General features: G+C 45.5%; 1 protein-coding gene across 2 annotated transcripts in view; it reads left to right on the plus strand.

Moving 5' to 3' along the window:
* LOC138471886 (uncharacterized) overlaps window positions 1-24,810 on the plus strand; it is a 302,508-nt gene that overhangs the window by 108,415 nt on the left and 169,283 nt on the right. For both annotated transcript variants that reach the window (XM_069609746.1, XM_069609747.1), the window contains exon 3: window positions 22,641-22,872. In XM_069609746.1, coding sequence (XP_069465847.1) covers window positions 22,641-22,872 — 232 coding nt within the window. The remainder of the gene's footprint in view (window positions 1-22,640; window positions 22,873-24,810) is intronic.

Below are 24,810 nucleotides of genomic sequence, written 5' to 3' on the forward strand. Positions count from 1 at the left end.
ATGCTTGGTCCAGTCTCAGCCTTCCATGCCATGTTTTGCAAGCAAAAGGCCCAGTGCTGGCACTCTGAAGATCGCCTTGCTGCACCTCTCCTTCCTGATGGGCCATAGCCCCAGCACGCCGTGCTGTACCATAGGTTGGATTATCACCTTTATCAACCCAAACATCTCTTCATGACCCTCTTCCCAAAACCCCCTCACCAGAGCACACCCACACCACATATGTAGATACGTCTCTATCGCCCTCTTACACCTGCAGCAATTTGGACCTGCTCACAGGACCATTTTGACCACCCTCACCTGTGTGACATAGGCACGCCTCACTATCTTGCACTGAATCAGTTTGTCAAAGGCTGCCACCTCAAACTCCACATTACTCTGATACACCCAATACCAATTGGCACTCACCATAATACCTAAATACCGCCCCACTTACAGGAATCTCCATTCGATGATGCACTAGCTTGTCCACCACCTCCCCAGGCAAAGTGTAAATTACAGATTTTGAATTATTGATAACCAGCCTGAGAGTCTCCCAAACTCCCCTACCATGGCCATTACCGTGGAGAACAAAGAAAAGCACATCAGTATATAACCGTATGCAGTGCATCACCCCACCCATCCGCAGACACACCGCCTCATGCCTCTTCCGAAAGACCAGTAACAGTGGCTCGAAAACCAATGCAAAAACCAGCAAAGACAGCAGACACCCCTGTTGTGTACCCCGATGCACTTTCCATGGGCTTGAGGCAACCCAATTGACCTGCACCTTGGATGTCAAGCCCCTCAGCAGCCTCACCCAGTCCATAAATTGGACCCCCAGTCGCATCTCAGTACCAACCATTGAAAGTCCCAGTTAACTAAGTCAAAGACCTTATAAGAATCCAAGTTAACCATGGCCAACTTCACTGAGGAGTCTCTGTATTTATCTAGGCTCAAGAATAACTTTCAGATTTTGCAATGTAAAACTACCTGGGGTAAAACCTGTCTGGTCCAGATATAACAATACCTGCATAACCGGTGTCAGGCGACCCACCAAGAGCTGACACAGAATTGTAATGTCTACATTGATCATGAATAGAGGACAGTATGAAGCACAATCCCTATTGACCCTGCCCTCCTTCGGTAAGAGTATGACCAGTGTGTTGAACATAGATGCAGGGAGCCCACCGTGCTCCCTAGCATCTAGGAAAACCTCCAGGAGCCTAGGTACCCACTACTCCCTGTATATTTTAGATACCCCCATTGTAATCCCATCAATTCCTGGCATTTTGCCTGAGCGTAATCCCCGACAGCCCATCCAACCTCATGAATGTCCATGACCATCCTTAAGTGCTCCCTCTGCTCCTCCATGGGCTTACTGAGAGCCGCCTCCTCCAACCACAGGGATGCCCGCTCTGCATCAAACCCTTGTTTCTCGGCATACATAGAGGCATAAGACTCCCTAAACACTCCACAAATACCCTTGCAGTCTGTGATGAGCACACCCTCCTGATCCTTCACACCTTCGCAGATGTGCTGACCTCCTTCCGTCCTCACCAACTAGGCCAAAAGCTTGCCCGTCTTATCCCCCTCAGAGTGCTGTTTAGTGACTTGCCCGGCATAAGCATGATTATCCAGTGTTTCTCTAGCCCCGTGCAATTCACTCTTGGCATCAGCGACCATCTCAGGAGAGACCTCCCCCTGACATAACTCTGCGCACCCCTACCTATGTCGAAAAGCAGAACCCTGCTAATGAAGAGCTTCACCATAAATTGCGTACTTCTTAGTCCAGAAGTCTCTCTGAACCATGTAGGGACCCCTCTGGAGTAGGAAGAAAAGATGATGACTCTGCCCTTCAACTCTGCCCCCAATGCCCTCAACGCATGTTCATCGAGATGAGTCTCCTTCAGCCCTGTCACTTCCACCTTATGTCTGACGAGATACGAACAAACCTTGCTCCTCTTCACCACATTGTTAAGCCCCTGTACATTCCAGCTAAGTGTAGTCAACACAGTCATTGATTAGACCCAATTCCCTCATTACACGTTCTGCCACCTATGTGAACAAGATGAAGACCACCATATGCATGACAAGCTAACCTATAACCCAAACAACCCAATACACCCCTCGGCTCCCCAACCTCCGCCCACGCCCAACATCCCCAACAACAGACGCACCCCAACACCCCATCCCAAATGCTGCAGCATTGCTTCCCTAACACACCTCAAACTTAGATTCTACCCAGTAGCTAGGTCATGCCTACACAGGGCAAAATGCAAACACGAGAGGTAGAACACTTAGGGTGAGCCACTCCCACCACCACCCAAGAACCCCCCCAAACACCATCCGTCCTCTATCCGCCAGTAGCACAAAACCCTAATAACATCTTCACACCCCCAGATCCTTAAAAGATATAACCAGCCTCCATTGCATCCTCCCCGCCTTGGCTAAGGAGCCCTCAGTAGAGAGCCAGCAACAGCAGATACTCAGCACCCCCCCTTCCATGAGCAGTCCTTATTCCCACTCAGACCGGCTCTGATTAGCCCCCCTCCTTCCATCATCAGCCAGTGTCCACAGTCCCCTCTTTGTCTGGGCCAGTATGATCAGCAGGAGTCTCCTCGTCATCATGGCCGTGACCTCTCTATAAGGGCCAGCATTACATACTCTCCCACATAGATCCATCCCTTCAACGCCCCAGCTGTCACATTTCCAGAAGTTTGGGGTGTGGCCCCCCTGGCCCGGCTTGAATCTGAGCCTGCCCCCATGTATGGCTGCTGTTCCATTCGAGGGACCAATGTCTAACCAGTCCTTCCTTCCAGCGATCTTGTAGCTGCCATGAGAACATTCATTTGTGATTGCAGCACCATCACTGTATCCTCCAGATCGCCAACCCTCCTTTCCACCTCGGTCACTCGATCCCCCACCTTCTTCAGGTCCAGGGTCCGGCCTGACCAGTGATGGCTCCACATAGACCGTTTGAATGTTATTCTCCAAGAATTATTTATTTTATTTATTTATAAGGCAATGGTGCCCGCAGGCATCAGGGCGCACATGACATAAACACCAGGGAACAAACAAAAAAACCAGGACAAGTAGAGACCTAAAAGGAAAAAGGACTTATTCAAACAACATAGTTTTTAGCTTACGACAAAATCTGTATGTGTTATTCTTGAGCCTTAGATTGAGGAGAAATGAGTCCCAGATTTTGGCTGAAATAGCAGGAAACTATATGCCTAAAATAAAACAAGGGGGGGTCTGGGAAACTCTCTACCAGCACAAACACAGCCCATTGACTTGTTCTTGGGTGGATGGCCCCTGGGAGAGTCTCAACCAAGTCTTTAGCTCACTGTTCTTTTCACAGAGAAGAAAGTTTCCCGCATATCAGTCTTTGTCCTGCCCAGGGGCAGTCCAGCACTGAAATGCTAGGCAATTCTCCTCTGAACAAGAGTACCACAGCAACCCCATGCACGTGTTTCAGCCTTGTTGGGCATCATCAGTGAGGTGAAGCTGCGCCTCTCTAACAACAGTGAGCAAGGGGTCTATGTCTGGATCGCCCTGGTAACTTAGGGTTAGACCCAAAGTTAATTTATGCAAAACAAGGGGGGTCTGGGAAACTCTCTACCAGCACGAACACAGTCCATTGACTTGTTCTTGGGTGGATGGCCCCTGGGAGAGTCTCAACCAAATCTTTAGCTCACTGTTCTTTTCACAGAGAAGAAATATCCCCGCATATCAGTCTTTGTCCTGCCCAGGGGCAGTCCAGCACCGAAATGCTAGGCAATTCTACTCTGAACAAGAGTACCACAGCAACCCCATACACGTGTTTCAGCCTTGTTGGGCATCATCAGTGAGCTGAAGCTGCGCCTCTCTAAGAACAGTGAACAAGGGGTCCACGTCTGGATCGCCCTGGTAACTTAGGGTTAGACCCAAAGTTAATTTATGCAAAACAAGGGGGGTCTGGGAAACTCTCTACCAGCACGAACACAGCCCATTGACTTGTTCTTGGGTGGATGGCCCCTGGGAGAGTCTCAACTAAGTCTTTAGCTCACTGTTCTTTTCACAGAGAAGAAATGTCCCCGCATATCAGTCTTTGTCCTGCCCAGGGGCAGTCCAGCACCAAAATGCTAGGTAATTCTCCTCTGAACAAGAGTACCAGAGCAACCCCATCCACGTGTTTCAGCCTTGTTGGGCATCTTCAGTGAGGTGATGCTGTGCCTCTCTAAGAACAGTGAGCAAGGGGTCCACGTCTGGATCGCCCTGGTAACTTAGGGTTAGACCCAAAGTTCATTTATGCAAAACAAGAGGGGGGTCTGGGAAACTCTCTACCAGCACAAACACATTCCATTGACTTGTTTGTGGGTAAATGGCTAAAATAATGGACCATTTAAAGCAGATGGGTTTGACTTGGCCTTTGTCAGAGGAACAAAGTGTTCTAGTCGTAACATAAGGAGAGATCGAATAAGCAGGTGAAAAGCCATAAAGACATTAAGAGTCCTGAATCACCTCCAAGAGCCTTCTCATTATAGCTCCCTACAGTGCTGCCAGATCCCCACCTTCCTCCACAGGGAGTTGCTTCAGCTTTAGCTGCCTGCCCTTGCCCACAGACACTGCTCCAGCTTCTGCTGCTGGCCCTTAACCATTGTGCGATCGGCCGTCAACAGAGGCTCAGCACCCCTGTCTTTCCACACCTGGGCTTTTACACACTCGGCACAGTTCTCTCCAAGGCACCGTACAGTCTCAACGTCTTACATACTAGCAATGTTGTCTAACCGTGACGGGGGGAACCAGGTCAGTCCCCAGCCCAGTTAAAAATCACCCCCACTCGGCCCAGCCAATCACACCCCCACGGCCTTCAAAGTGTTGCAAAGCTGCAGGTGACATAGTGCGCCCCCCTTGCTATGCAGGTTCTTTCACAAACCACCTTGCTGTAATCCAACTCTGAAAGAACAGGCTGATTCCAGCCTGCCCTAACCTCATGAAGCATTAGTGCCCATTGAATCGTCCTCCTCTCCTTCCTTCAACTGAAACTCCCTACAATCTGTCACACACTGGGCCCCGCTAAACCCACTGCAGATCACCCAGGAATCTGCTCGGTCTTCCACCCCCTCTTAGGGCACACAATCCACATCCTCAGAGCGGCCTCTTTACAGCATGTCACTGAGTCCTCGGTTCTGTATGTGCACTTCTGTCATTGCCCCAGCTCCGGGCCATTCCTCCACCACCTGCGGCAGATCAATGGTGCCACTGGAAATCCACCGCCACAGCCTCTCCAAAGACTCCAGTGCACGCTCGCCGTCACTGCCCCTCACCGCAGCATAGGCCTTCTGACTTCCAGGGACATGTACATAGTTGCCAGATCCAACCCGCCAGGCCGCACAGTGGTCCTGAAACCCAGTTTTCGCACTCTGCTCATGCGCTGCGTCTTCAGAGCCCTAGTCTGGGTGCTCTAGTTCAGCAAGGACCCAGGATTTAACAGGATAACAGGGATATCAGGCCCACGCTCTACTTTTTAGCAAAGAAAACTGTCTTTTGTTGTGAACATTGTAAATAAAAACACTTCCACATTTGAGGCGTTGGGACTGCCCAAAGTCCTGTAATCCTCAGACAGAATGTTTTCTTTCACCCAAGGTAATTCACATGGGGCAGCTGTCCACTGTTCTGTTAGAGCTCTGTAACTTGTGTGGTTTTCTCAGTCCTAATTGAAAGTGTTCATGTCTCTCACTTTCTCCCTTTTCATAGCGTATTTGTACACTCAGATTCTCAAGCTCTCATAACCTTGATAGCTTTCCCACCTGTTCTTCACAATGTTTGTATCTTTTTTGATCCCTCTTTCATATGGTGTTTGCACACTCAGGTTTTTCAGGCTCCCGTAACCTTGATAGCTTTCCCAGCTGTTGCTCACAATGTCTGTACCTTTTATCGGTATGTTCTGTCGGGTTTTTCAGGGTCACATAACCTCATCAGCTTTCACTGTGGCTACTGGTCTCAGTAGCTACAGTCCGACATGTGAGGAGCGTGGGGACCTGGGCTCCCTCATAGGATCTGGTCTTGGCATCAGTTACTGGCCAACCAGCTCACCACCGCTCCTTTGTGGACGTGCCTCCAAATGGGACAGGTGTGTTTCCGTCTCTGCTCCAGAAGTTGTGTAACTATGTCCCTGCTGGCTGCACCCGCTCCCCACAACCCCCATTGTTACGCCCCCTCCCACACGCAATCCAAACCCCCAAACAAACACATCTGCTGTTTAAGAGAATATTCAGTGCAGTGAACTGAAGTGCAAGTTTCAACTTCTTCCTACACTTTTATTTTAAAACTAAACCATTCCAAATGGTTTCTTTTTAATATAAAAGTTTAGGAACAGTAACACAAAAATTAAGTAGAGGAGCACCACTACCAACCACTCCCACCCATTTAGACCACTGCTCTGTTCCCTCTTCTCCAATCTCGGTTCTTCAGTAGGGGAGAGCGCCAACCTCCAGGTGTTCGGCCAGCGTCTCGCCCTACTCGCTGCCACAGGCTCTTCAGCGTGGCTCTGCCCCTCCATGCAGGACATCATTGCTCCAGAGGCTTACCTTTGCCTAGCCATTCTCGTCCCTCCGTAGGTGTCTCCTTTCTTATAAACGTCAGAGGAATATGCAGAACTGTGTCCTTTTTCATTGTCCATGGCATTCAGCATTACTTGTAACCCATAGAGGTAAAGTAGGAACATTGTGAAATACAGTAATTACAAGAGATATTAAAGTCTTTTCTACATCCAGACAAGGTGGTTTGGACTGGGAGTTCCGCTCTGGAATGGAAGTCCTTGTCCGCAAAAGGGGAGTCACTCCCAGTGAGCTCCCAGTTGCCCAGACCCCTAGTAAGGGTCTTGCGTAGCAGGCTAACATCCCTGGCCTCAAATATTCTGGGGCTTTCCCCTAGGGTGAAGAGACGAATTGGCCCAATTCATCAGAGGTCATATAGCAAAAGACAAGAGAAACTGCAGGTAAATCAACTCGCTATCTAACCTGTGAAATGTGTAGTTAAGATTTAATCTGCAGATTCTTTGGGGTTTGTTTTATCTGTCTGTAAATTGGCAAATTATCCCAAGAAGATAGCAGCTGCATTGAAATGACTTCCACCATCACTGGAAAGGGAATCGCAATTTTTCCTGCATTTGCTATGTTCCGTAGGCAGTTTTAGCCATAATTATTCCATTTGACTTCCAATATTTCTTTGTTGCTCAAGCAGTAGGTTTGGTGTAAGGGTTAAAGTGGGATGGTCGTACTGAACATTCCTTTCTAGTTTTGAAAATAGCATTTTCCTCTTGCTCAGTTCTGAGACATCTCATTACTTATAGATGATTTGTTGCCGGATTATAAGCTTGATAGAGCTATAAGTGGTTTTCAATGCAATTCACAAAATATGTTCATTAGAGCATCCTGTTTTTTTTATCTTTCTCGTATCTTATCTCCTAGTGAGCTGATGTGCTCATTTATTGAGAGAGGGTTGCCAATGAATGAAAAATGTGCAGTATGGAAATGTTACTGTTCATAGCAGTCTAAAGGTACTATGACAGATCTAATGTCAAATCATTAGTCATTCCAGTAGACCTTAGCTTTTTCCTCAGTAGGACTTCACAATTATGCATTCACCAGGATCAAGAAATGTATGAACTGTAGTAAAGAACCCTACATAAGAACAAGCAGATCATGTATTCAGAGTCTTTCTTCCATGACCATGGTCAAGTGTTGTGGCCGGTGGAACTGGGTCTGTAAGAAAAGGCCAATAGAGCAGAAAAGAAGGAGTTATGGTTGGTGTGTGACTTGTGTGTCAGAAGTGCTTTGTAATGCAGTTGTGAGGAGCAAAGCCATGGATAATCAAGGACAGGCCAAGCCCATGAGTTTTGGTGGATGTCAAGCTTGATGCCTCTCAGCAACAGCAAGGACGAGACATTAACACTAAATACCAGTAGTCTCCTGCAGAATTGATGTGACCCAGCAATTCAGGCTGGACTGCCCCTTTTGGCGCGGGACCAAGCCTGATTTGCTTATGGTCTTTCCTCTTCTCTAACGGCTTGGCAGATTGAAAAAACGATGGTCTGGAAGGTTGCCTAGAGCTGTGGCTGTAGTTTTGAAGGATTAATACCTTCCAGTCACAATCTTTTGGTTTTGTTTTAATCATGCAGTGTGGGACATGTAGGTCCACTTATGAGACACCAGCCGACTGGGTCTAGAGACCAAAGTTACACCTCACCGATGATGCTCAATGAAGCTAAAACATAACTTGGGTGGCTTGTCGTATGATGCAAAAGATGTGACCTAGCAGTTCAGGCTGGACTCCCTCATTTGGGACAGTACCAAGCCTGATCTGAAAATGGTGTTTCCCCTTCTGCATTAGGCTTGACAGGCTGAAAAACAATGACCTGAAAGGTTGCCCAGAGCAGTGTCTGTGGTTATGATTGAATGAAAGCCTTCCAGCCATCATCTTTTGTTTTTGCTGGAAGGACGACTCCTCACTACTACTGCTCTTTTTTCTTGGCTCAATGGTTGGCATTGTGCTGCTGTTCATCTGATCTTCTTGGCAGTGGTCCTTGTGAACGGACAGACTGATGCCTATTGGCGGGATGAGTTTTCTACTTGGCACTTGTCCGTCCAGCCTGCGTTCTTGGACAATGGCCGCTCTGCACCTGTGTTTATTCCAAATCGGGCACAGTTGCTCCAGGGAAGGGTTGTCCTTAACTATGCAGAAGGCGTGAGAAGTAGCCTAATATCTTGATCCCAACATACACATGTTATGTTTTTGTTTGTAAAAAATGTTTTGACTCCCATAAGTTTGGTCGAAATGGCTGATATTTTGAGATTGTTTTGATCATTGCTTGGGAAGTTTATTTGTACAAAATGGGATTGATCAACCATATGCTCTTTTGATCTTCTACAAAGCTTTTGTTTATTTCTGCTGTCTAATTATTATGTTCCACCACATATGTTTTTTATTAGTAAACTTTAGTCCGTATTAGACTTTATATACAGACACGGATAAATCAAAATAAAAGCAGATAAACAAATAGCAATGTGAGTGCAAGTTGACAAGAACAACACTCACATCTATCAGTAATCCTCTAAAAGCTAGTGTCTCTTTGTAATAAATATAGCATAGATAGTTCGATTCTTTAAGCTAATTACAAAGTTTGTCTAAAATCTCAAGCACACAATCACAAAATGTTCTAAAGTAAAATATCAAATTGTTGTCATTGCCATACATAAAACATTTCCATATTATAGTGGGGGTAAGACTGGTTGCTTCGTGGATGTAAGCCCTAAGGAAAGTATGACGTAAATGGAGAGGACTAGTGCACATAGCTAATAGATGTTTAATTGTTTACATGGTTTCCTCACTGAACAATCTACTCTCTGTAAGCGAGGGATATACAGGGCCTCATTACACGGTAGGCGGTGCTAATAGCACCTTGGTCCATGCCGGTAAAATACCGGCACCGCCTTGGTGGAAAGGGGAATTACCGCCCTATTCCAAGGTTGGCGGGGCAGTAACTCCCCCTTCCACCATTGCCCTTCCCCATTCCCATTTTTGCCCCATAGGGCATAATGGGAATGGGGAAGGTGCTAATTACGGTACCGCAAATTTGCGGTGTCCTAATTAGCACCAAGGTCCCTTAGCGGGTTGGTTTTTAACGCCTGCTAAAAGCAGGCGTTAAAGTACCAACCCACTAAGGGACCTCGTAGTAAGGCGGTAAGGGTTAACGGTCAGCGGTACCATTACCGGTGACCGTTAACCCTTACCGCCTTCCGTGTAATGAGACCCACAATCTCACTCCCATTATCCCAAGAGAGTTTACCAAATTGAATTTTATTTGTAGGTACATCCGAGCAGTGTAGTTTATTGGAAAGGCCTTTATGTAAGCAGGAAGGTCGACGCGTGGCTGGATATATTTAATATATGGTCCGCTATTCATTTTTGTAGTGTGTCTGATCGTGGTACAGTCGCTATCGTATGATGTCAAGATCGCTTTTACTAGGCTTATATATCTAGGAAAAGGAGGGGACACGGTCTGAGTAGTTATCTGTGTCGACCAAGATGCAACAATGTCATAGATGTAACTAATACAGCTGGTACGCAGGAGCGGCTTTGTGTATGTAAAGGCATGGACCAGATGCCAGAGCAGTGTTGCTGTGTCCGACCAGGTACATCTCCAATACAACATCAATCTCTTCATAATTAGTGTTGAATTTATATTATGAAGATCGAATACGAGCAGAATGTAATCTATAGATGTAGATAAGGGGAGTCGAAGTAATGACCGTGGAGATTTACTTTCAAGTTTACTTAATTTGAGACTATGTTTACACGCCCACATTTCCGCATCATAAGGGATGTATGGCAATATTCTGCCATGGTATATTGTAGTTATTGCATGCAGTGTGTGTTCTCCATTCTTATATGCAAAGTTATTAAGTGCACCAATTTGCTCAGCTGTCTTGAAACACACCACCACCATTTGGGCAGACCAATTTAGCTTGTCATCTATGATAACTTCCAAATACTTATACGTATCCACCTGCTCTACTTTGTTATTATTGAGAGTCCAAAAAAATAGGTTAATCTTAGCATGACTGGGAGTAAAGGGCATCATTTTAGTTTTTTCAATATACATGTTTACGCCATTTTGTGCCGAATGAGTACTAAGCACATTTAACTGTGCTTGTAGGCCTCCAGGGGTGTGATCCTGAATGAGCAAGTCATCTGCGTATCCAAGCCAAGAGATCAAATCGGTCCCACATTTTAGGGGATGAAAATCAGTAGCGAGGTTTCGTTTGGAAGACCAACAGATATAAGTTAATAAGTGTGGGTGCTAAAATGCAGCCTTGCGTAACTCCCTTATACATAGGGATCCATTAGGTAACCCCGCGCAATCTATCCAATCAGACCTAACCCGAGTGTTTGTATGAAGATGAATAATCATAGACAATAAGTCAGCCAGGATGTTCCATGCTGCAAGTTTGCACCACAAATGATCTCGGAGGACAGTGTCGAAGGCGGCACTGAAGTCGATAAAGCCTACATACATTGGTTGGGAGAGAGAGATCCAAGCATTTTCGACTAGAGTAACTAGTGCTAATAGATTGTGTAATGTACAGGATTTCTAGTTTAAATAATTTTAATTAAGTTAAGAATTTATACATTCATGAACAATAGCAAATCATTATTTGTAAGATATGTAGTAAGTAACCTTTAACAAAGTACAGGATTTCTTGCGGAAGTCTGTCTGGTTGTAAGGAATAATATTACTTAAATCAATCCAGGAAGTTAATACATTAAGTAAGACTCTAGCAAATACTTTAGAAGGGACGCCGAGCATTGCTAGCAATCTGTGGGAACGGTGTTACTATCAGTCCTGAGGTGGGGTGTAATCCAGTATGACTGTTTGTTAAGAGGACATGAAGTGACTCAGTCCAAAGTGCAGGATTTTATTTAAGTAGAGAATTACATGTGTTGTCGGGCCTGCTGTTCCTGTAGCTCCTCCAATGATTTTCAGATCTCGACTTCATTGTTTTTTGGTCAGTTGTATTGTACTGTCATGTTTACGCCCCTTTACACGTCTAATATGATACACATCTCTGGGTCTCTTATTGCTTCTAGGAGTGTGAGCCTGTGAAGTGATTTCAGAGCTTGCTGCCTCATACTTCATCAACAGTGCTTTACTCTGAGTAGTAATGTTCTCTTGTGCCACGCTTCAAGTCACAGAGTGTATAATCACCAAGGACATCACTAGCGCCTTACTTTGCTTTGAACAAATTGGAAGGGTTCCATTTTACTTGGTTATGTCCAGAATTAATAGTGAATATACTGATGGTGTCATATTTTGGGAGTTTGGTATCCATTTTAAGAGACGCACATAAGGGAACGCGACCACTCTCTTCTCTAGAGACAATAGCCATGCCTATCAATCAAGGATGTACTATAAGGTTAATACAAATATAATCAATGATTGAAGCACTCTTGCCACTCACTCTAGTATAACCCCTCGGAGAGTCCCTGTGACAATGGCCATTAAGCATTTTGAGATTAAATTGATATAATAGGTTAGCCCATGATGAGACACCTTTCTGATTAGATGCAGTGTTCCTAATAGAAGAAGAAGCTAAGTTAGAAAGAAACACCTCAGTAGAAGAAGAAATGTTTGTATTAAAGTTACCACAGAGTATGAGAGGCATGGTCTCAGAAGCTTTAAGAATTAGTGCTTCCAGTTTCCAAATTCCTATGTTGTAGCGCAAAGCTAGGTCGATCATATACATTTCTAATGATAATGGTGTTATTCATGTCATGTTTCTTGTTACAATTGAGAAGCCCAGCCAATACACTATCAGTGCTAGGTTCCATGTTTCTAGTACCAAAGGAGTTGTGGACTGGTGTTAACAATCTGCCTTTTGGCCTGCTCCTCAAGCCACTAATGGCAGGACAATGTAAAGTATGTCTTCCATCAATATGAATGTTGTCCACCATCCACGTCTCCTGCAAGGCCACAAGAGAAAATAATTCAATGTTTTCCAATCGTCCGTCCAATGTTTTCAAATAGTCAGTCCTCTGATTTGCCTCAAGTGTTCCATGAGCAAATTGTAAAACAATGATTAGGGTCTCTGCACGAAATGAGGTTGAAGCACCTTAGGTTGCCATTGCCAGTACCGTTCGTCATCATTAATCTCTGGCTCCCATTCAGAAGGACCCTGACCAGTCCTTGTGCCATTGTTTAATTAATTTATTTATTTATAAAGCACTGTAGCCCACAGGCATCAGAGCACTATAACCAAAGACAATTTACAACATAGAATAACATACAATACACAATCAGATAGAACACAGTAAGTAAAACTCAGTCGAAATTAATGAAGATTCCCCCTGCTAATAGCGCAGGGAGCTCTTGATTCTATTAAAGACAAGGAGGCGAGCATTAAGCTTTCATCTTCTTTATTCCCTACTCTCCAGCAGTTTGAACAAATATAACTTTGTAAACTTTCAATTTAAATCTTTTCTTTTATTTTTTTTTCATTTATTTTTTCAAACAAACTTCAAATCCAGTCAATCCTGTAGTCCCTTAGTCTCTAGCCATGTGACCTATCCTTCCTGTTCCTCTGTCCTTCCTCTTCTTTGACTGCTTGAACTGTCATCTCTCTTTAACTGCGCACTCAACTGCTGAACTTGTGCTGAACTTCCTGCTTTGTACTGGCTTGATCTCTCACATACGAACTTGCAAGTCCGTTCCAGGCGACCTGATCTGATTAGGGCTTTCAGCTGTTCTTTTGCTCATCCCCTAAAGTCAATAAGAAAGAAAATTGTGTATGTTAGGGCGGGAATACACACCCTATTCTGGAAGAAATAGCCATGTTAATTATCAACAGTACTTCACATCGTTTATTTCATCATTGCATTCATTGTGTATTCGGGATGGGAATTTAATGCTTGCCTCCTTGTCTTTAATAGAATCAAGAGCTCCCTGCGCTATTAGCAGGGGGAATCTTCATTCTATGTCAAGACGGAGGCGAGCATTAAGCTTGTTCAAAGCTTCTTACTACTACTCCTGCCATTGCATTAATAGGTCGGTAGTAAAACGTTCTGAATGTCGTATCACTAGCCCAGTCTGCGGCTTTCATGATGTCTTGTAATGTTGCGCGTAGTCCTAGTGCTTTCGAGGCCATCGCTCCTCTAACGGAGTGTGCCCGAATCGTGTCATGTCTACGCCTGCTAAACTCATGATGTTTCTGACACACTGTGCTATGGTGGCTGTTGCTACTCCTCTGTGTGGCTTTCTGCACGCAATTAATAACTGAGTTGTCCCTGCCGGTCTTAGTTCGGCTGTTTTATTTTCGTATTCCTTTATACATGCCGCTACGCATCATTTCGGGGGCTCTTGCATGTACGGGTACGTGATAGTACTAGAATCAGTTTTAGTTCTTCTAGCTAAGCTGAACGTCACGCCTTCCGGTCTGTACGTTCTCCTATTCACTTCTAAGACTCTCACGTCTGCTACTCTCCTGCATGACACCATGCATAATAGCATGGCCAGTTTTTCGGACAGCTGTCCTAGGGACAGATACTTGTTATCGGGCCAGTCCGCAAATAGTTTCAATACAACCGCTACGTCCCATAAAGATTCATATCTCGGCTGCGGTGGTTTCCTGAATTTTATTCCTCTTAGTAGCCGTATTACTGCTACGTTCTCTCCCACCGGTACTCCTTCCACGGGTAGGTGACCTGCTGAGATCGCAGATCTGTATACCCCTATTGTTCTGTATGCCTTGCCGTCCTGGAGGAGTTCCGCTAGGAAATTCAAGATCTCCACTAGAGGGGCAGAAACGGGATGAATATTTTTCCTTCTGCACCACGTCGACCACTTGTTACAAGCTGCGTCGTAGCTCCTTCGAGTTGATGGAGCCCATGACTCGGCGATGAGGCTTGCAGCTTGTGACGAAATGCCCGGGAGATTCCAGCGTCTCCTGCTATCCTGCACGCCACCAATGGCAGTGTCGCCTTCACTCTCGGAGGGTCAGATGACCCAGCTGGGTCCGTGAGGAGGCGTTCTCCTTGGGGCAAGATTCTCGGGTAATCTACCAATAGTTCCATGAGTGCTGGGAACCATACTTGAGATTTCCAGATCGGAGCCCCTACTATCAGGTTCGCTGTCTCTCTGCGTACCTTTGCTAGTACTCGGTTCATCATTATGAATGGGGGAAAAGCGTAAAGTGTCTGCTCCCTCCAATCTTGTAGGAAAGTGTCCACTCCGGCTGCCGCTGGGTCCAATCTCCTACTGAAGAACCTCTCTTTCTGAGCGTTCAGCCTGGACGCAAACAGATCTGTGTATATTGGGCCCGAGATCTTTTCCAGTTTCTGAAAAATCATGCTGTCCAGCTTCCAGTCGCTGGAGTCTGAGAGATGTCTGGAGTTCCAGTCCGCTACTGCATTCAACAAACCTGGTAAGCATTCAGCTACCACTGAGATCCCTGATTCTAGACAGGAATGCCAGAAATCCTTGGTTATTCCCGCCAGTAATTTGGATCTTGTTCCTCCTAAATGGTTGATGTATTTGACTGCCGACATGTTGTCCATTTTTAGCAGAATACAGGAGTTCACTGTCCCTTTCGTAAATGCCCTGATCGCAAAGGATCCGGCTAGTAACTCTAGGCAGTTTATGTGTAATTGGAGTTCCGATGCGCTCCATCTCCCTCTTGTCTGGAGATCCCCGCAACGGGCTCCCCTGCCTGCTCTGCTGGCTCCTGATTCTATTATCAGGTCTGGGCGGTCGCCAAAGATGGCCCTCCCGTTCCAGGCCTCCATGTTCGATAACCACCATTCCAACTCTGTCTTGGACTCTTGATCTAAGAATACCAGTTGGTGGTAGTGTAGGCCGTGTTGAAGATGTCGTATCTTCAGCCTCTGAAGGGCTCGGTAGTGTAATGGCCCTGGGAAAATTGCTTGTATTGATGCCGCTTATAAGCATACTACTCTCGCTATGGTGCGGAGTGATATACTCGTTTTGCTGAGACATGCTCTTATTTCTCTCTTTATGTCTCTGATCTTTTTGTTTGGGAGTTCCAATGGCGCCGACCTGGTGTTTATAACAAACCCCAGGAATTCTATCCTCCTCGCCGGAGTCATCTCCGACTTCTCCCGGTTCACTAGGAAACCGAGGTTAAGAGGTATACTACCCAGTCAGTCTGGTAGACTAGGGTCTCTCTGCTGTCGGCCATCAGTAGGATGTCGTCTAGATATATAATCATGCAAATTCCTTTTCCTCTGATCGCTGCGGCTACCGGCTTCATCACTTTTGTGAATGCCCATGGCGCCGAGGAGAGCCCGAATGGCATTGTTGCGAACTGACATAATTGCCCATCCCAGTCGAATGCTAGGAATGGACGGAAATCCCTCTGTACAGGAATCGTAAGATAAGCGTCTTTCAAGTCTATCCTCGCCAGCCAGTCGTTCGGTCTAAGCGTATCTCTGAGCTGGTGGATTCCTTCCATTTTGAAGTGGTTGTAGGCCACCCAGCTGTTCATGTGTCTTAGATTTATCACTGGTCTCACTTTGTCTTTTCAGTGAACCAGGAACATGTTGCTCACAAATCTTGGCGGCGTTATGCATGGTTCGATCGCCCGTTTCTCTGCTAGGCTTCGCAATTCTTTGTCTAGCAGCTCTTTCTCGGTCAGTGTCGTGACTACAGGGCGCGGCGCTTGGTCCTGACGGGAGTCTCTGTGAATTCTATACACATGCCTTTCACTGTTTGAAGGACCCAAGCGTCGCTGGAAAGCGAGCGCCAGTTTTCCCAGAATATAGTTGTCCTCCCCCCTACTGGCGGATATGTAAAATTTCTCACCTGTGGGGAAGTTTTGTCCTCTTCCCTGTCCTCTGCCTCGTCTTCCTCTAGGGAAGTGGCCTCTTGGGGGAAAAAAGGTATCAGGCTGCCTGGATTCCCAGTATTGGTTTCTGTTGTTCAGAGGCCTTCTAGATGCTTGGTATCGACCGGTCGAGCGACCTCTGTAGCGACCGGTCCAGCCAAAAACTCTCCCTGGGAAAATCTTCTTCATCGAAGCCTGTGCTTTCTCCAGGGAGGTGTAGGTCCCTACGAACCTCCCCATCTCCTTACCAAATGTCTCTCCGAACAACAGGCCCTGAGCTGCCTCGCCGGCTTCGTATGATGATAGATCTCCTAGTTTACGGTCAATTTTAAAAAGGAGGCCTCTCCTGCGCTCCGATGAAATCACACAGTTTGCGTTTCCTAGTATACATACGGCCCGTTGGGCCCAGTTCGCTAGGACTCCTGGGTCTACCTCCTCGCCTGCATCTCTGGCTCATTCGACTAGGTCCATGATCTTAGCTAGAGGGCCTTCTAGGTCGAGGAGTTTTTCTTGGCAGTTTCTCCAGGAGCGGTCTATGCCGTTCCTCGAGTCTCTGTTCAATTTGGAGACGAATGACAACATTTTAGGGTCCAATTCCGGGGCTTCCGTGACTTTGTCTGGCAGGTCTGGTCTTGGACATTCAGCCCTCAGTCTTTGTCTGACCTCTTTTTTGAGAGCTTTCCTCAATCTCTGCGTCATGTATTTCACCACTCTCGGCGATGGTACCCACTCCTAGGATCTCGGATTTCTGATCTCTTCCGGTTGGAACATATCCGCCGTTTCATCTTCTTCTAGGTGGTGGAGTTTTCGTTGCCTTTTCTTAGGCGGAGGCTGGCTCCCCTCATCCCCTTCATTATCTGCATCCACTTGAGTAGATGTGGCGGATATCGGCTGTTCCTCATCTGGGAAGCCTTCTGGGGGTTCCTCCTCTGTACAACCCATATTGTCTTCCGCTGGGTAGGGGGTCCGGAGGCTCAGCACCTGGGAATCTTTCATGAACGCTTCCTTTAGTCTGAGGAACGAGTCCGTAGCCTCTGGGGCTCCTGTACTCGCCCCTGTCGGTTGGCCCGGGGGGTCAGAAGAGTCTTTGCTCTTCCGGGCCTGTTACACCCCTTAGGGTCGTTAAACGTTGCCCTTGTGGACGCGCTTTCTTCCTGCTTGGTGCGTTCTTCCTTCTGGCTCAGGAATAGCTCTATGGTATCTAGCCTTTCTTGTAAAGGTGGCACTCCTTGGGCCATTGCCTCTGTCAGTGAATCTCCCAGCACTTCTTTGAAGCTATAGGCTAGGTCTTCTTGGTAGACTGCCTCTTGCTCCTCTTTGCTCCACTCGAAGTTTGACATTGGGCTGGCCGGTGCCTGAATCAATACCTGTCTAGGTGTAGTGGCGCATCCACTGATTCACTTTGCTCGAGGCTGCACCTTCCTTATAGAGCATGTATGTTTGCAGGATATATCTTTCAGATTCTGACTGGTAATACTCTATAATCGTGTGGCTCCGCTGTCTAAAGCCCCGCCCCCGCGCAGGAGGCGTTCGTTGCTAAGCGCACTCCTATTGGCGTATTCGCTGCGCGTGGCCGCCTTCGTGAGAGGTGGGGGTTGTTCCTCAGCTCGGTCCGCAGGAAGTTTCCCGCCTGTGTAGAGCTCCACCCTTCCAAGGGTGGGGGCTGCGTACTCGCGCTTCTAAAGTGTACAATTCCATATACGTTAATGACATAAAACATGTTCTGTTAAGCGAATGTTACACAGCTAAGATAAACTGGTACTTATCTTGTGGAGAGCAGGAAAAGAAGAGGGAGGACAGAGGAACAGGAAGGACTAGGTCACATGGCCAGAGACTAGGGGACTACAGGATTGATGGGATTTGAAGCTTGTTTGAAAAAAAAAATTAAAAAAAGAAAAGATTTAAATTGAAAGTTTACAAAGTTATATTTGTTGAAACTGCTGGAGAGTAGAAAATAAAGAAGATGAAAGCTTAATGCTCGCCTCCGTCTTGACATGGAATTTCAGTACAAACATTCTTAACATGGAGTTCATAGCCCAAAAGCTAGTCCACTATGAGTTTTAGGTTCAACAAGCCCTTAGGAAGATACTTGCAGATACTAAGGAAACTTGGCAGGTTGCTGGCCCCACATCCTACCAAAGCACAATCCCTGGTTTCCTGAGTGCACCACACATCAATCTCCAGCCTGTGTAATGTTTCCAACTCTGAACTGCTAACCACTCCCGGTCCAGTTCTTTGACGGAGTCAAGCCAAAACTTTATTCCCAAGTGCCTCTCTCGGTTCTTTCCCACATGGCTTCTCTAAACTGGTAATAATAAAATTCCTGCCATCCATGACAGAATCTCATAGAGTCTTGTCCCTGAGTACCGGCATTGATAATTTCCTTACTCTAAAGTTTTTCGAAATGGATGAGAAAGTATGGCCTTTCACAGGCCGACCCACATCAATTGGGCCTGGATTGGACATCTTTACATCTGCCAATGGTAGAGGAATAACACCTCCAGACATCTCACCTACTTCCACGGGAGGGACAAAAGGCTCAACCATTGAATGAGAGCCATTAACAGGAACCAAGTCATCACATGTTAACTGTATGGTTTGTAAGGGCCAGTCGCTTATCCCGGATGGAGATGGTAACTGGCCATGGCTATTCAAATGACCTGGATGCTGATGTGAGGGATTAAAGGGTCAGTTTGGCTTAGCTTATCCATTTTGATCACATGATAATTCCCTACACATTTATCCAAGGAGTCCATCCGGGTACACAAATCATCAAAACTATTGCACAAGTTCAGATATTTAATTATGCAAAACTAGGGAATAGGCCTACAACCAAAAGCCTTATTTATAAATAAACTGATTCTTTTCCCTAGATAAAAGCGTTACTCCAGAAAAATACATAGATGACAATACTCATATATTCCTTTTAGATAATTTATAGTATCATCAAGGAATTCAAATGTTCACAATATCAATGTCAAGGTGTGGGCGAAACTGATGGCCATACAGTTGCTACAGCATTGAGTCTATGCAAATGTCACACTTTACTAACACACCTTGACTTTGATATTGTGAGCATAAGAATTCCTTGATGAGAATATAAATAATCGTAATTTGAATATATGAGATTTGTCATCTATGCATTTACTGGAGGAGCTCTTTTATCTAGGGACAAGTTTACATTAATAATTGGCCTAGCTATGGCCAGATTGGTTAGTGGAAGAGATACTGGGCCTCATTATGACAGTTTTGGTAAGGCAATAACGGCGCCGGTAGTGCTACCGGCACCGTTGTTGCCATGCTGCAACATTACGAATTTGCTCGCAGGTGCCACTCTGGATGGCTGGTCAGACCAGGCGTGCAGAGCGGCACCCGCAAGCAGACCAGGATGGTAGCAACGGTACTGTTGTGACCAGTACCGCTGCTCCCATCCTCCCCATTCCCATTGAGCCCTATGGGGGCTCAAATGGGAATGGGGACGTACCGGCTCTGGGTCCCGCGATAGGGAATTATTGGGCCCTCCAAGGTCGGAATGGCCCGGTAAGTCCCCTTTTGCGGAACCCGGACCCAGGTTTGGGGGTAGCCATGCCCTTATGAAGGGCATGGCTACCTCCAAACTCGTAATGAGGCCCACTGTCTTGTTCTTGATTGTCGTGGACAGGGGTAGACAAATAGACTTCCTCCTGGGCATCCTCTAGTGGGTCTTCCACAAGAGGAAGCGTCATATGCGGTGGTAGTAGTAGAGGAGTAGAAGAAATGAAAGTGTTGACTTCCAGTGACACTTGTGTGGAGGCGTGTTATAATTGCCATATCATATCATATCATAAAGGTATGTCGATTGGCTCAAAAACGATTGCCCAGTCTTTAAGGCAGGTACTCTCAGAAGTAGTCTGTGTGGAGAGTGGAAAGAATTTGTATTTGCCCTGAGGAAGAGGTTGTGACTTCATTGCTGTTAAAAGAGGGCAAATATGACTATAAAGGAAGATTAGGAACATTGCAGTCTGTTGTACATGCATCGGCTGGTAACGTTGAGAGAGAGTGTAGTACATGTTCTGTAGGTTCAGAGCATGAGCAAGCAAGCAATGATGATATTTCATGCTGTAGTGAGTCTGATGCATCTAACATGGAATCATCTCTGAGAGGAAAGAATTTCCTCATTTTTGTAGGGGGGCGGTCTCCTTAAAGGCAGTGGAGGGAGCCTCAATAGCTTTAAGGGGGCAGCTTCTTGGGTGCATTAATTGTTAGGTGCACTCTGATATATCTTGCAAAGCATAATTTCTTACCCCATAGTCTTCGTCCACAATAGGGTCTCTAGTCGAGAAGAAGCAACGATGCGATTCGGCTGCTCGGTTGTTGCCATGTCTTAACAACTCACCACCTGACGGCGATGCGCTTTGCGTGCTGGCAGGAGTCTTTTATCCCCCTGAAAGTAGGTGGTTCAAAAGGTCAGGAAGCCCTGCAGTAGAGCCCTCTTGCAATGGGAGCTGGAACTTGGAGTCAGTGAGCCGGTATGATGGCCAACATGATTTGGAACAAGCACTGCTTCAGCTCTGGCAGAAGTCCTTTATCCCCCTGCAAGTAGGCGGTTCAAAGGGTCAGGAAGCCCCGCATTTGCCACCTTCTTGCTATGGGAGCTGGAACTTGGAGTCAGTGAGCCGGTATGATCGCCAACATTATTTTCTGCGTGTCTTTTGTAGGTTATATATTGTTCATGAAATTGGTCACAGCACTTGGCCCAAAGGAAGTACATGATGCACACAGCTCACTGGCAAGTCTGGGGGGGCTCATTTCCCTTGAGCCGTGCGGTTAATAGAATACGTAAAAGTCCTGTGTAAGATTTTACACATTCAATTAACGATGCAGCTCATTTTCAACCTTTCGCATGGTGGAGAGGCGGCAAGGTTCATAAGTTACAACTCGGCCTCGCACTTCCACTTCGCCATGCAACTACTACGGCATTTGCGCCAGCTTGTATTTTCATGCTGGTGCAAATGGTGTGGATTCCTATGAATTCACCTGCTTTATACACCAGCAAAAAGCAGCCAGATTCTATAGGAATCCATTGTAATGCCTGCCATGCACACATGACAGACAGTGTTTACCCATTTTGCATGGTGTAGTGCAAAAGGATGGCATATAAGCATGTACACTACCATTTCACACTCCCCTTTTGCACTTCACCGTGCAAATGAGGAAAATTCTGTGGCAAGAAGTGTTTACTCAAAACTCTAAACATAACAGGTACCCGCCGTGTTAATATGGGCACCTCACAAATGCCCATGTGGGGGGGTTTGTGGCCCCATGTAAATGAAAGATTCACAACACAGCCTATAATATTCATTTCTAGTCTCGCCTCTTGAGTTTTTACTTTTGAAATGCCTATATCACTCAAACTGGTTGATACTGGGTATCCCGTGTTAGGACATTTTTGAATTTGTGTAGATACTCATGCAGAAAACTGCCAGGGCTGAAACGGGTTGAATCCCTAACCAGATACAAATTCTTAGGTTAACGATATATTTCCAGATCTATCCTGGTCTTAGGAAGCACCTGACAGACTCTAATCCCGCTACGTGAAGTCTCCTTTGAAGGTTGTTGGCACTTGCTGGACCCACCAGCCATACTCTGAAGCAGGACTAGGTTTCTGGTCTTGCTAGCTCCCTCTTCCAGCTATTCAGGAATACACCAGAGTCAGGGAATTTCTTGCATCCCTTTTCACTCACTTATTTCTCATGAACAATACAGTGTCTTCCCGCACTGTGCAACTTAGCTCCCAGGACTCTCTGCAAGAGGGAGATTCTAACACTGCCTGTGTATGTCTCTGGCAAGACAATAGGTGAATATTCGTCTTGATAAGTGTTGGCTGTCCTTAGAATAGACCTAGTGATTGTTCATGACTGCCCTGGCTATGTACATAGTCACGAAAGTTAATTCTTGCATTGTTTTTAGTGGCAAGCATTGATGGTAACATACTTGACGTGTTCTCAGTCTTAGTTGTCGGCAGTCCTTGAAATGTCCCTAGTGAATGATATTACCCCAAGGAGGATCGCAGTGATTTTTGTTAACTTTCCATCAAATGCTCCTAGAAATGGTTGTGGGCCGCACTTAAAATGTTGCTAGTAGAAGCTGGCTGTGCTTGATATGTTCCTAGAGATGGTCTTTAAAGTGTCACTGTTCTAATTATTTAAGATGAGCAAGCTGTAGGTATTTATTTTCTAAAGAATTTAGCAATGTGAAATAAGATACCTTTAAAGCCACAGTGCCTTCTCCCCTTCGTAGGCCGAGACGAGTATGGGCCAACAGTGGCTCCTTAAAGATCCCCAAGGCGATGAGATCATTGAGAACATCACACTCCTGCTAGATTCTTCCAATGAATGGACAGCCAGCAACTCTGCCTTGGTACTGGCACGGATCTCCCTATGCCACGAAGGGTGTGCCAAGCTCCTGAGCCATGCCACCTCTGACGTCACACTGAAAAAGCTGATTGCTTCCCTAAAAGTGGATGAAGCAGGTGAGTGAAGCAGTCCATTGGAAGGCTTTCTACAGAAAGGGTTAACCGGCATAATAAATTGTACCAGGAAACTGAGAGGTAGAGAATAATCAGGAAATAAGATAATGTTGTATAAGTGTTTCAAGTATCATTTGTAATTTGTATTCCAGTTTAATGTGATAAAAACAACCAGGCAAATGATGTGTAAATATGTGCAGGGCCAATGCGATAGAGCAAATAAGACAGAAAAGGGTGGCACATAATCAAAAGGGGGAAGTGATTAACATAAGAGTAACTGGAGAATGGAATAGAGTTACCTATCGGACAGCTAAAAAGATTCTTGTACAAAACATGTAGGAAGCTCAATATTCTGCTGGCATAGAACAAGGATATCTTATTTATGATATAGTGCTCTCTAAATAGGTGGTTACTATTATACAATGTATTGTCATGCTATTGATGTACTTCAGAAAGGAACAAAGGCTGAGTCAGGACTGGCAAGGCTCAAAACCTTGACCTGCAGGTTCACCACAGGCCTCAGCAGTGAATACGTAACTCATTGATCCGACTGATGGCAAGTACATCATCTCTGAGTGGCCTGCTGTTTAATATAATTCATACAGGAATACTATAGCGAATTAATTAGAATCCTAAAGAAATCCAAATGAGTCCCTCTAAACAAACAGGAGCTGAAAGAACATGTACTCACCAGAAAGTTGCTGTACTAAATTCACAAAAGAAGGTATACCAGCTTGTTATACTGTTATGTGAAAATACTAGAATATAGTGTTCTCACTGTTCACCAGATGATTCCCTTGTTTGTTCTTTAAGAAGCCCACAGGAATCTAGGGTCATATAAGAATTACTGGGAACAAAACAGTACAAGACTGTTTCCCATAACCCCTCATCTGAGTACATTTGGAGGTGTTTCTCATGCACACTGATGTTGCTCTCACCTGTATAGACATACACTCTCATATAGCAGAGTTGCAATAGACTGCCATCCAATTGACAGCATTGCTTTTCTGTTGAACACAGCATCTGAATTAATGGCTTTATTTTGTTTACTATGCCTAGTGACTGTACATAGTATTTTATTTTCCCAGATCCCAGCAGGAATCTGAAAGTCGCAGTGGAATTTCTAATGTCTTTTTCCCTCATTGTATTGTCAAACATTATTGCGTTATTTGAATTTCCTGCACAGCAAAAATTAAAAGGGGTTTTTGTCTTATCGACTTTCTCAGGTAGAAAGCTCTTAATGATCTGGAGAACATTACTCCTGCATGTACTCTTAAGGTCTAGCTCTTATTAGACTAGTTTGGGGGTTTTAGTGAACCAAGCTTGACAATCTATGACCAGTGAGAATCTAATGGGATGATTTTTCTGTGCATTTGTGCTGGGCATCTTGCTGTTTCGCTGGATAAAACGTTGGGTGTATGTTTCTTTTCGGAACCTTTACTCTTAGTATAGAGAGACTTCATGGTCTACATAAGAGCCGTAAGCAGAAACCAGAGATGAAAGGTCAGATTTCAGAAAAAGAGAAATAAGGCAGAATGTAGGCCAAGAATAAATGTTGTGAAGGCTGGCCCCTCCTTGCAGTATGTCACATGGATCAGGAAGCAGAGCATCAATATCAGAAACACAAGTCTTGAGTATGAAACAATTACCAGCAAGAAACTGGATACAGGAGCTATATGGTGCAAGCAAAAGGTCATAGAGGAATAGCAAGATAGTGGCCCAGTGAGTATCTATTAAAGCTTCCTTTGAAAGGCAGCAAAGGCTATGGTACACTGGAAATGATTGGTGGGCTTTTCTTAATAGGAAGGTTTAATAGAAGCTTTTCAGGAGAGTGATTTATCAGAATTGTTTGCAGATGAAGTTGGAACACAGCAAGATGGCTGCCATGAAATGTACTAGTTTTTTTGGAGCAGAGAAGAACGTGCTATGAGATATGGCTAT

The sequence above is a fragment of the Ambystoma mexicanum genome, chromosome 8 (genome assembly GCF_040938575.1).
Source record: "Ambystoma mexicanum isolate Mex_15411 chromosome 8, UKY_AmexF1_1, whole genome shotgun sequence".
Taxonomy (NCBI): domain Eukaryota; kingdom Metazoa; phylum Chordata; class Amphibia; order Caudata; family Ambystomatidae; genus Ambystoma; species Ambystoma mexicanum.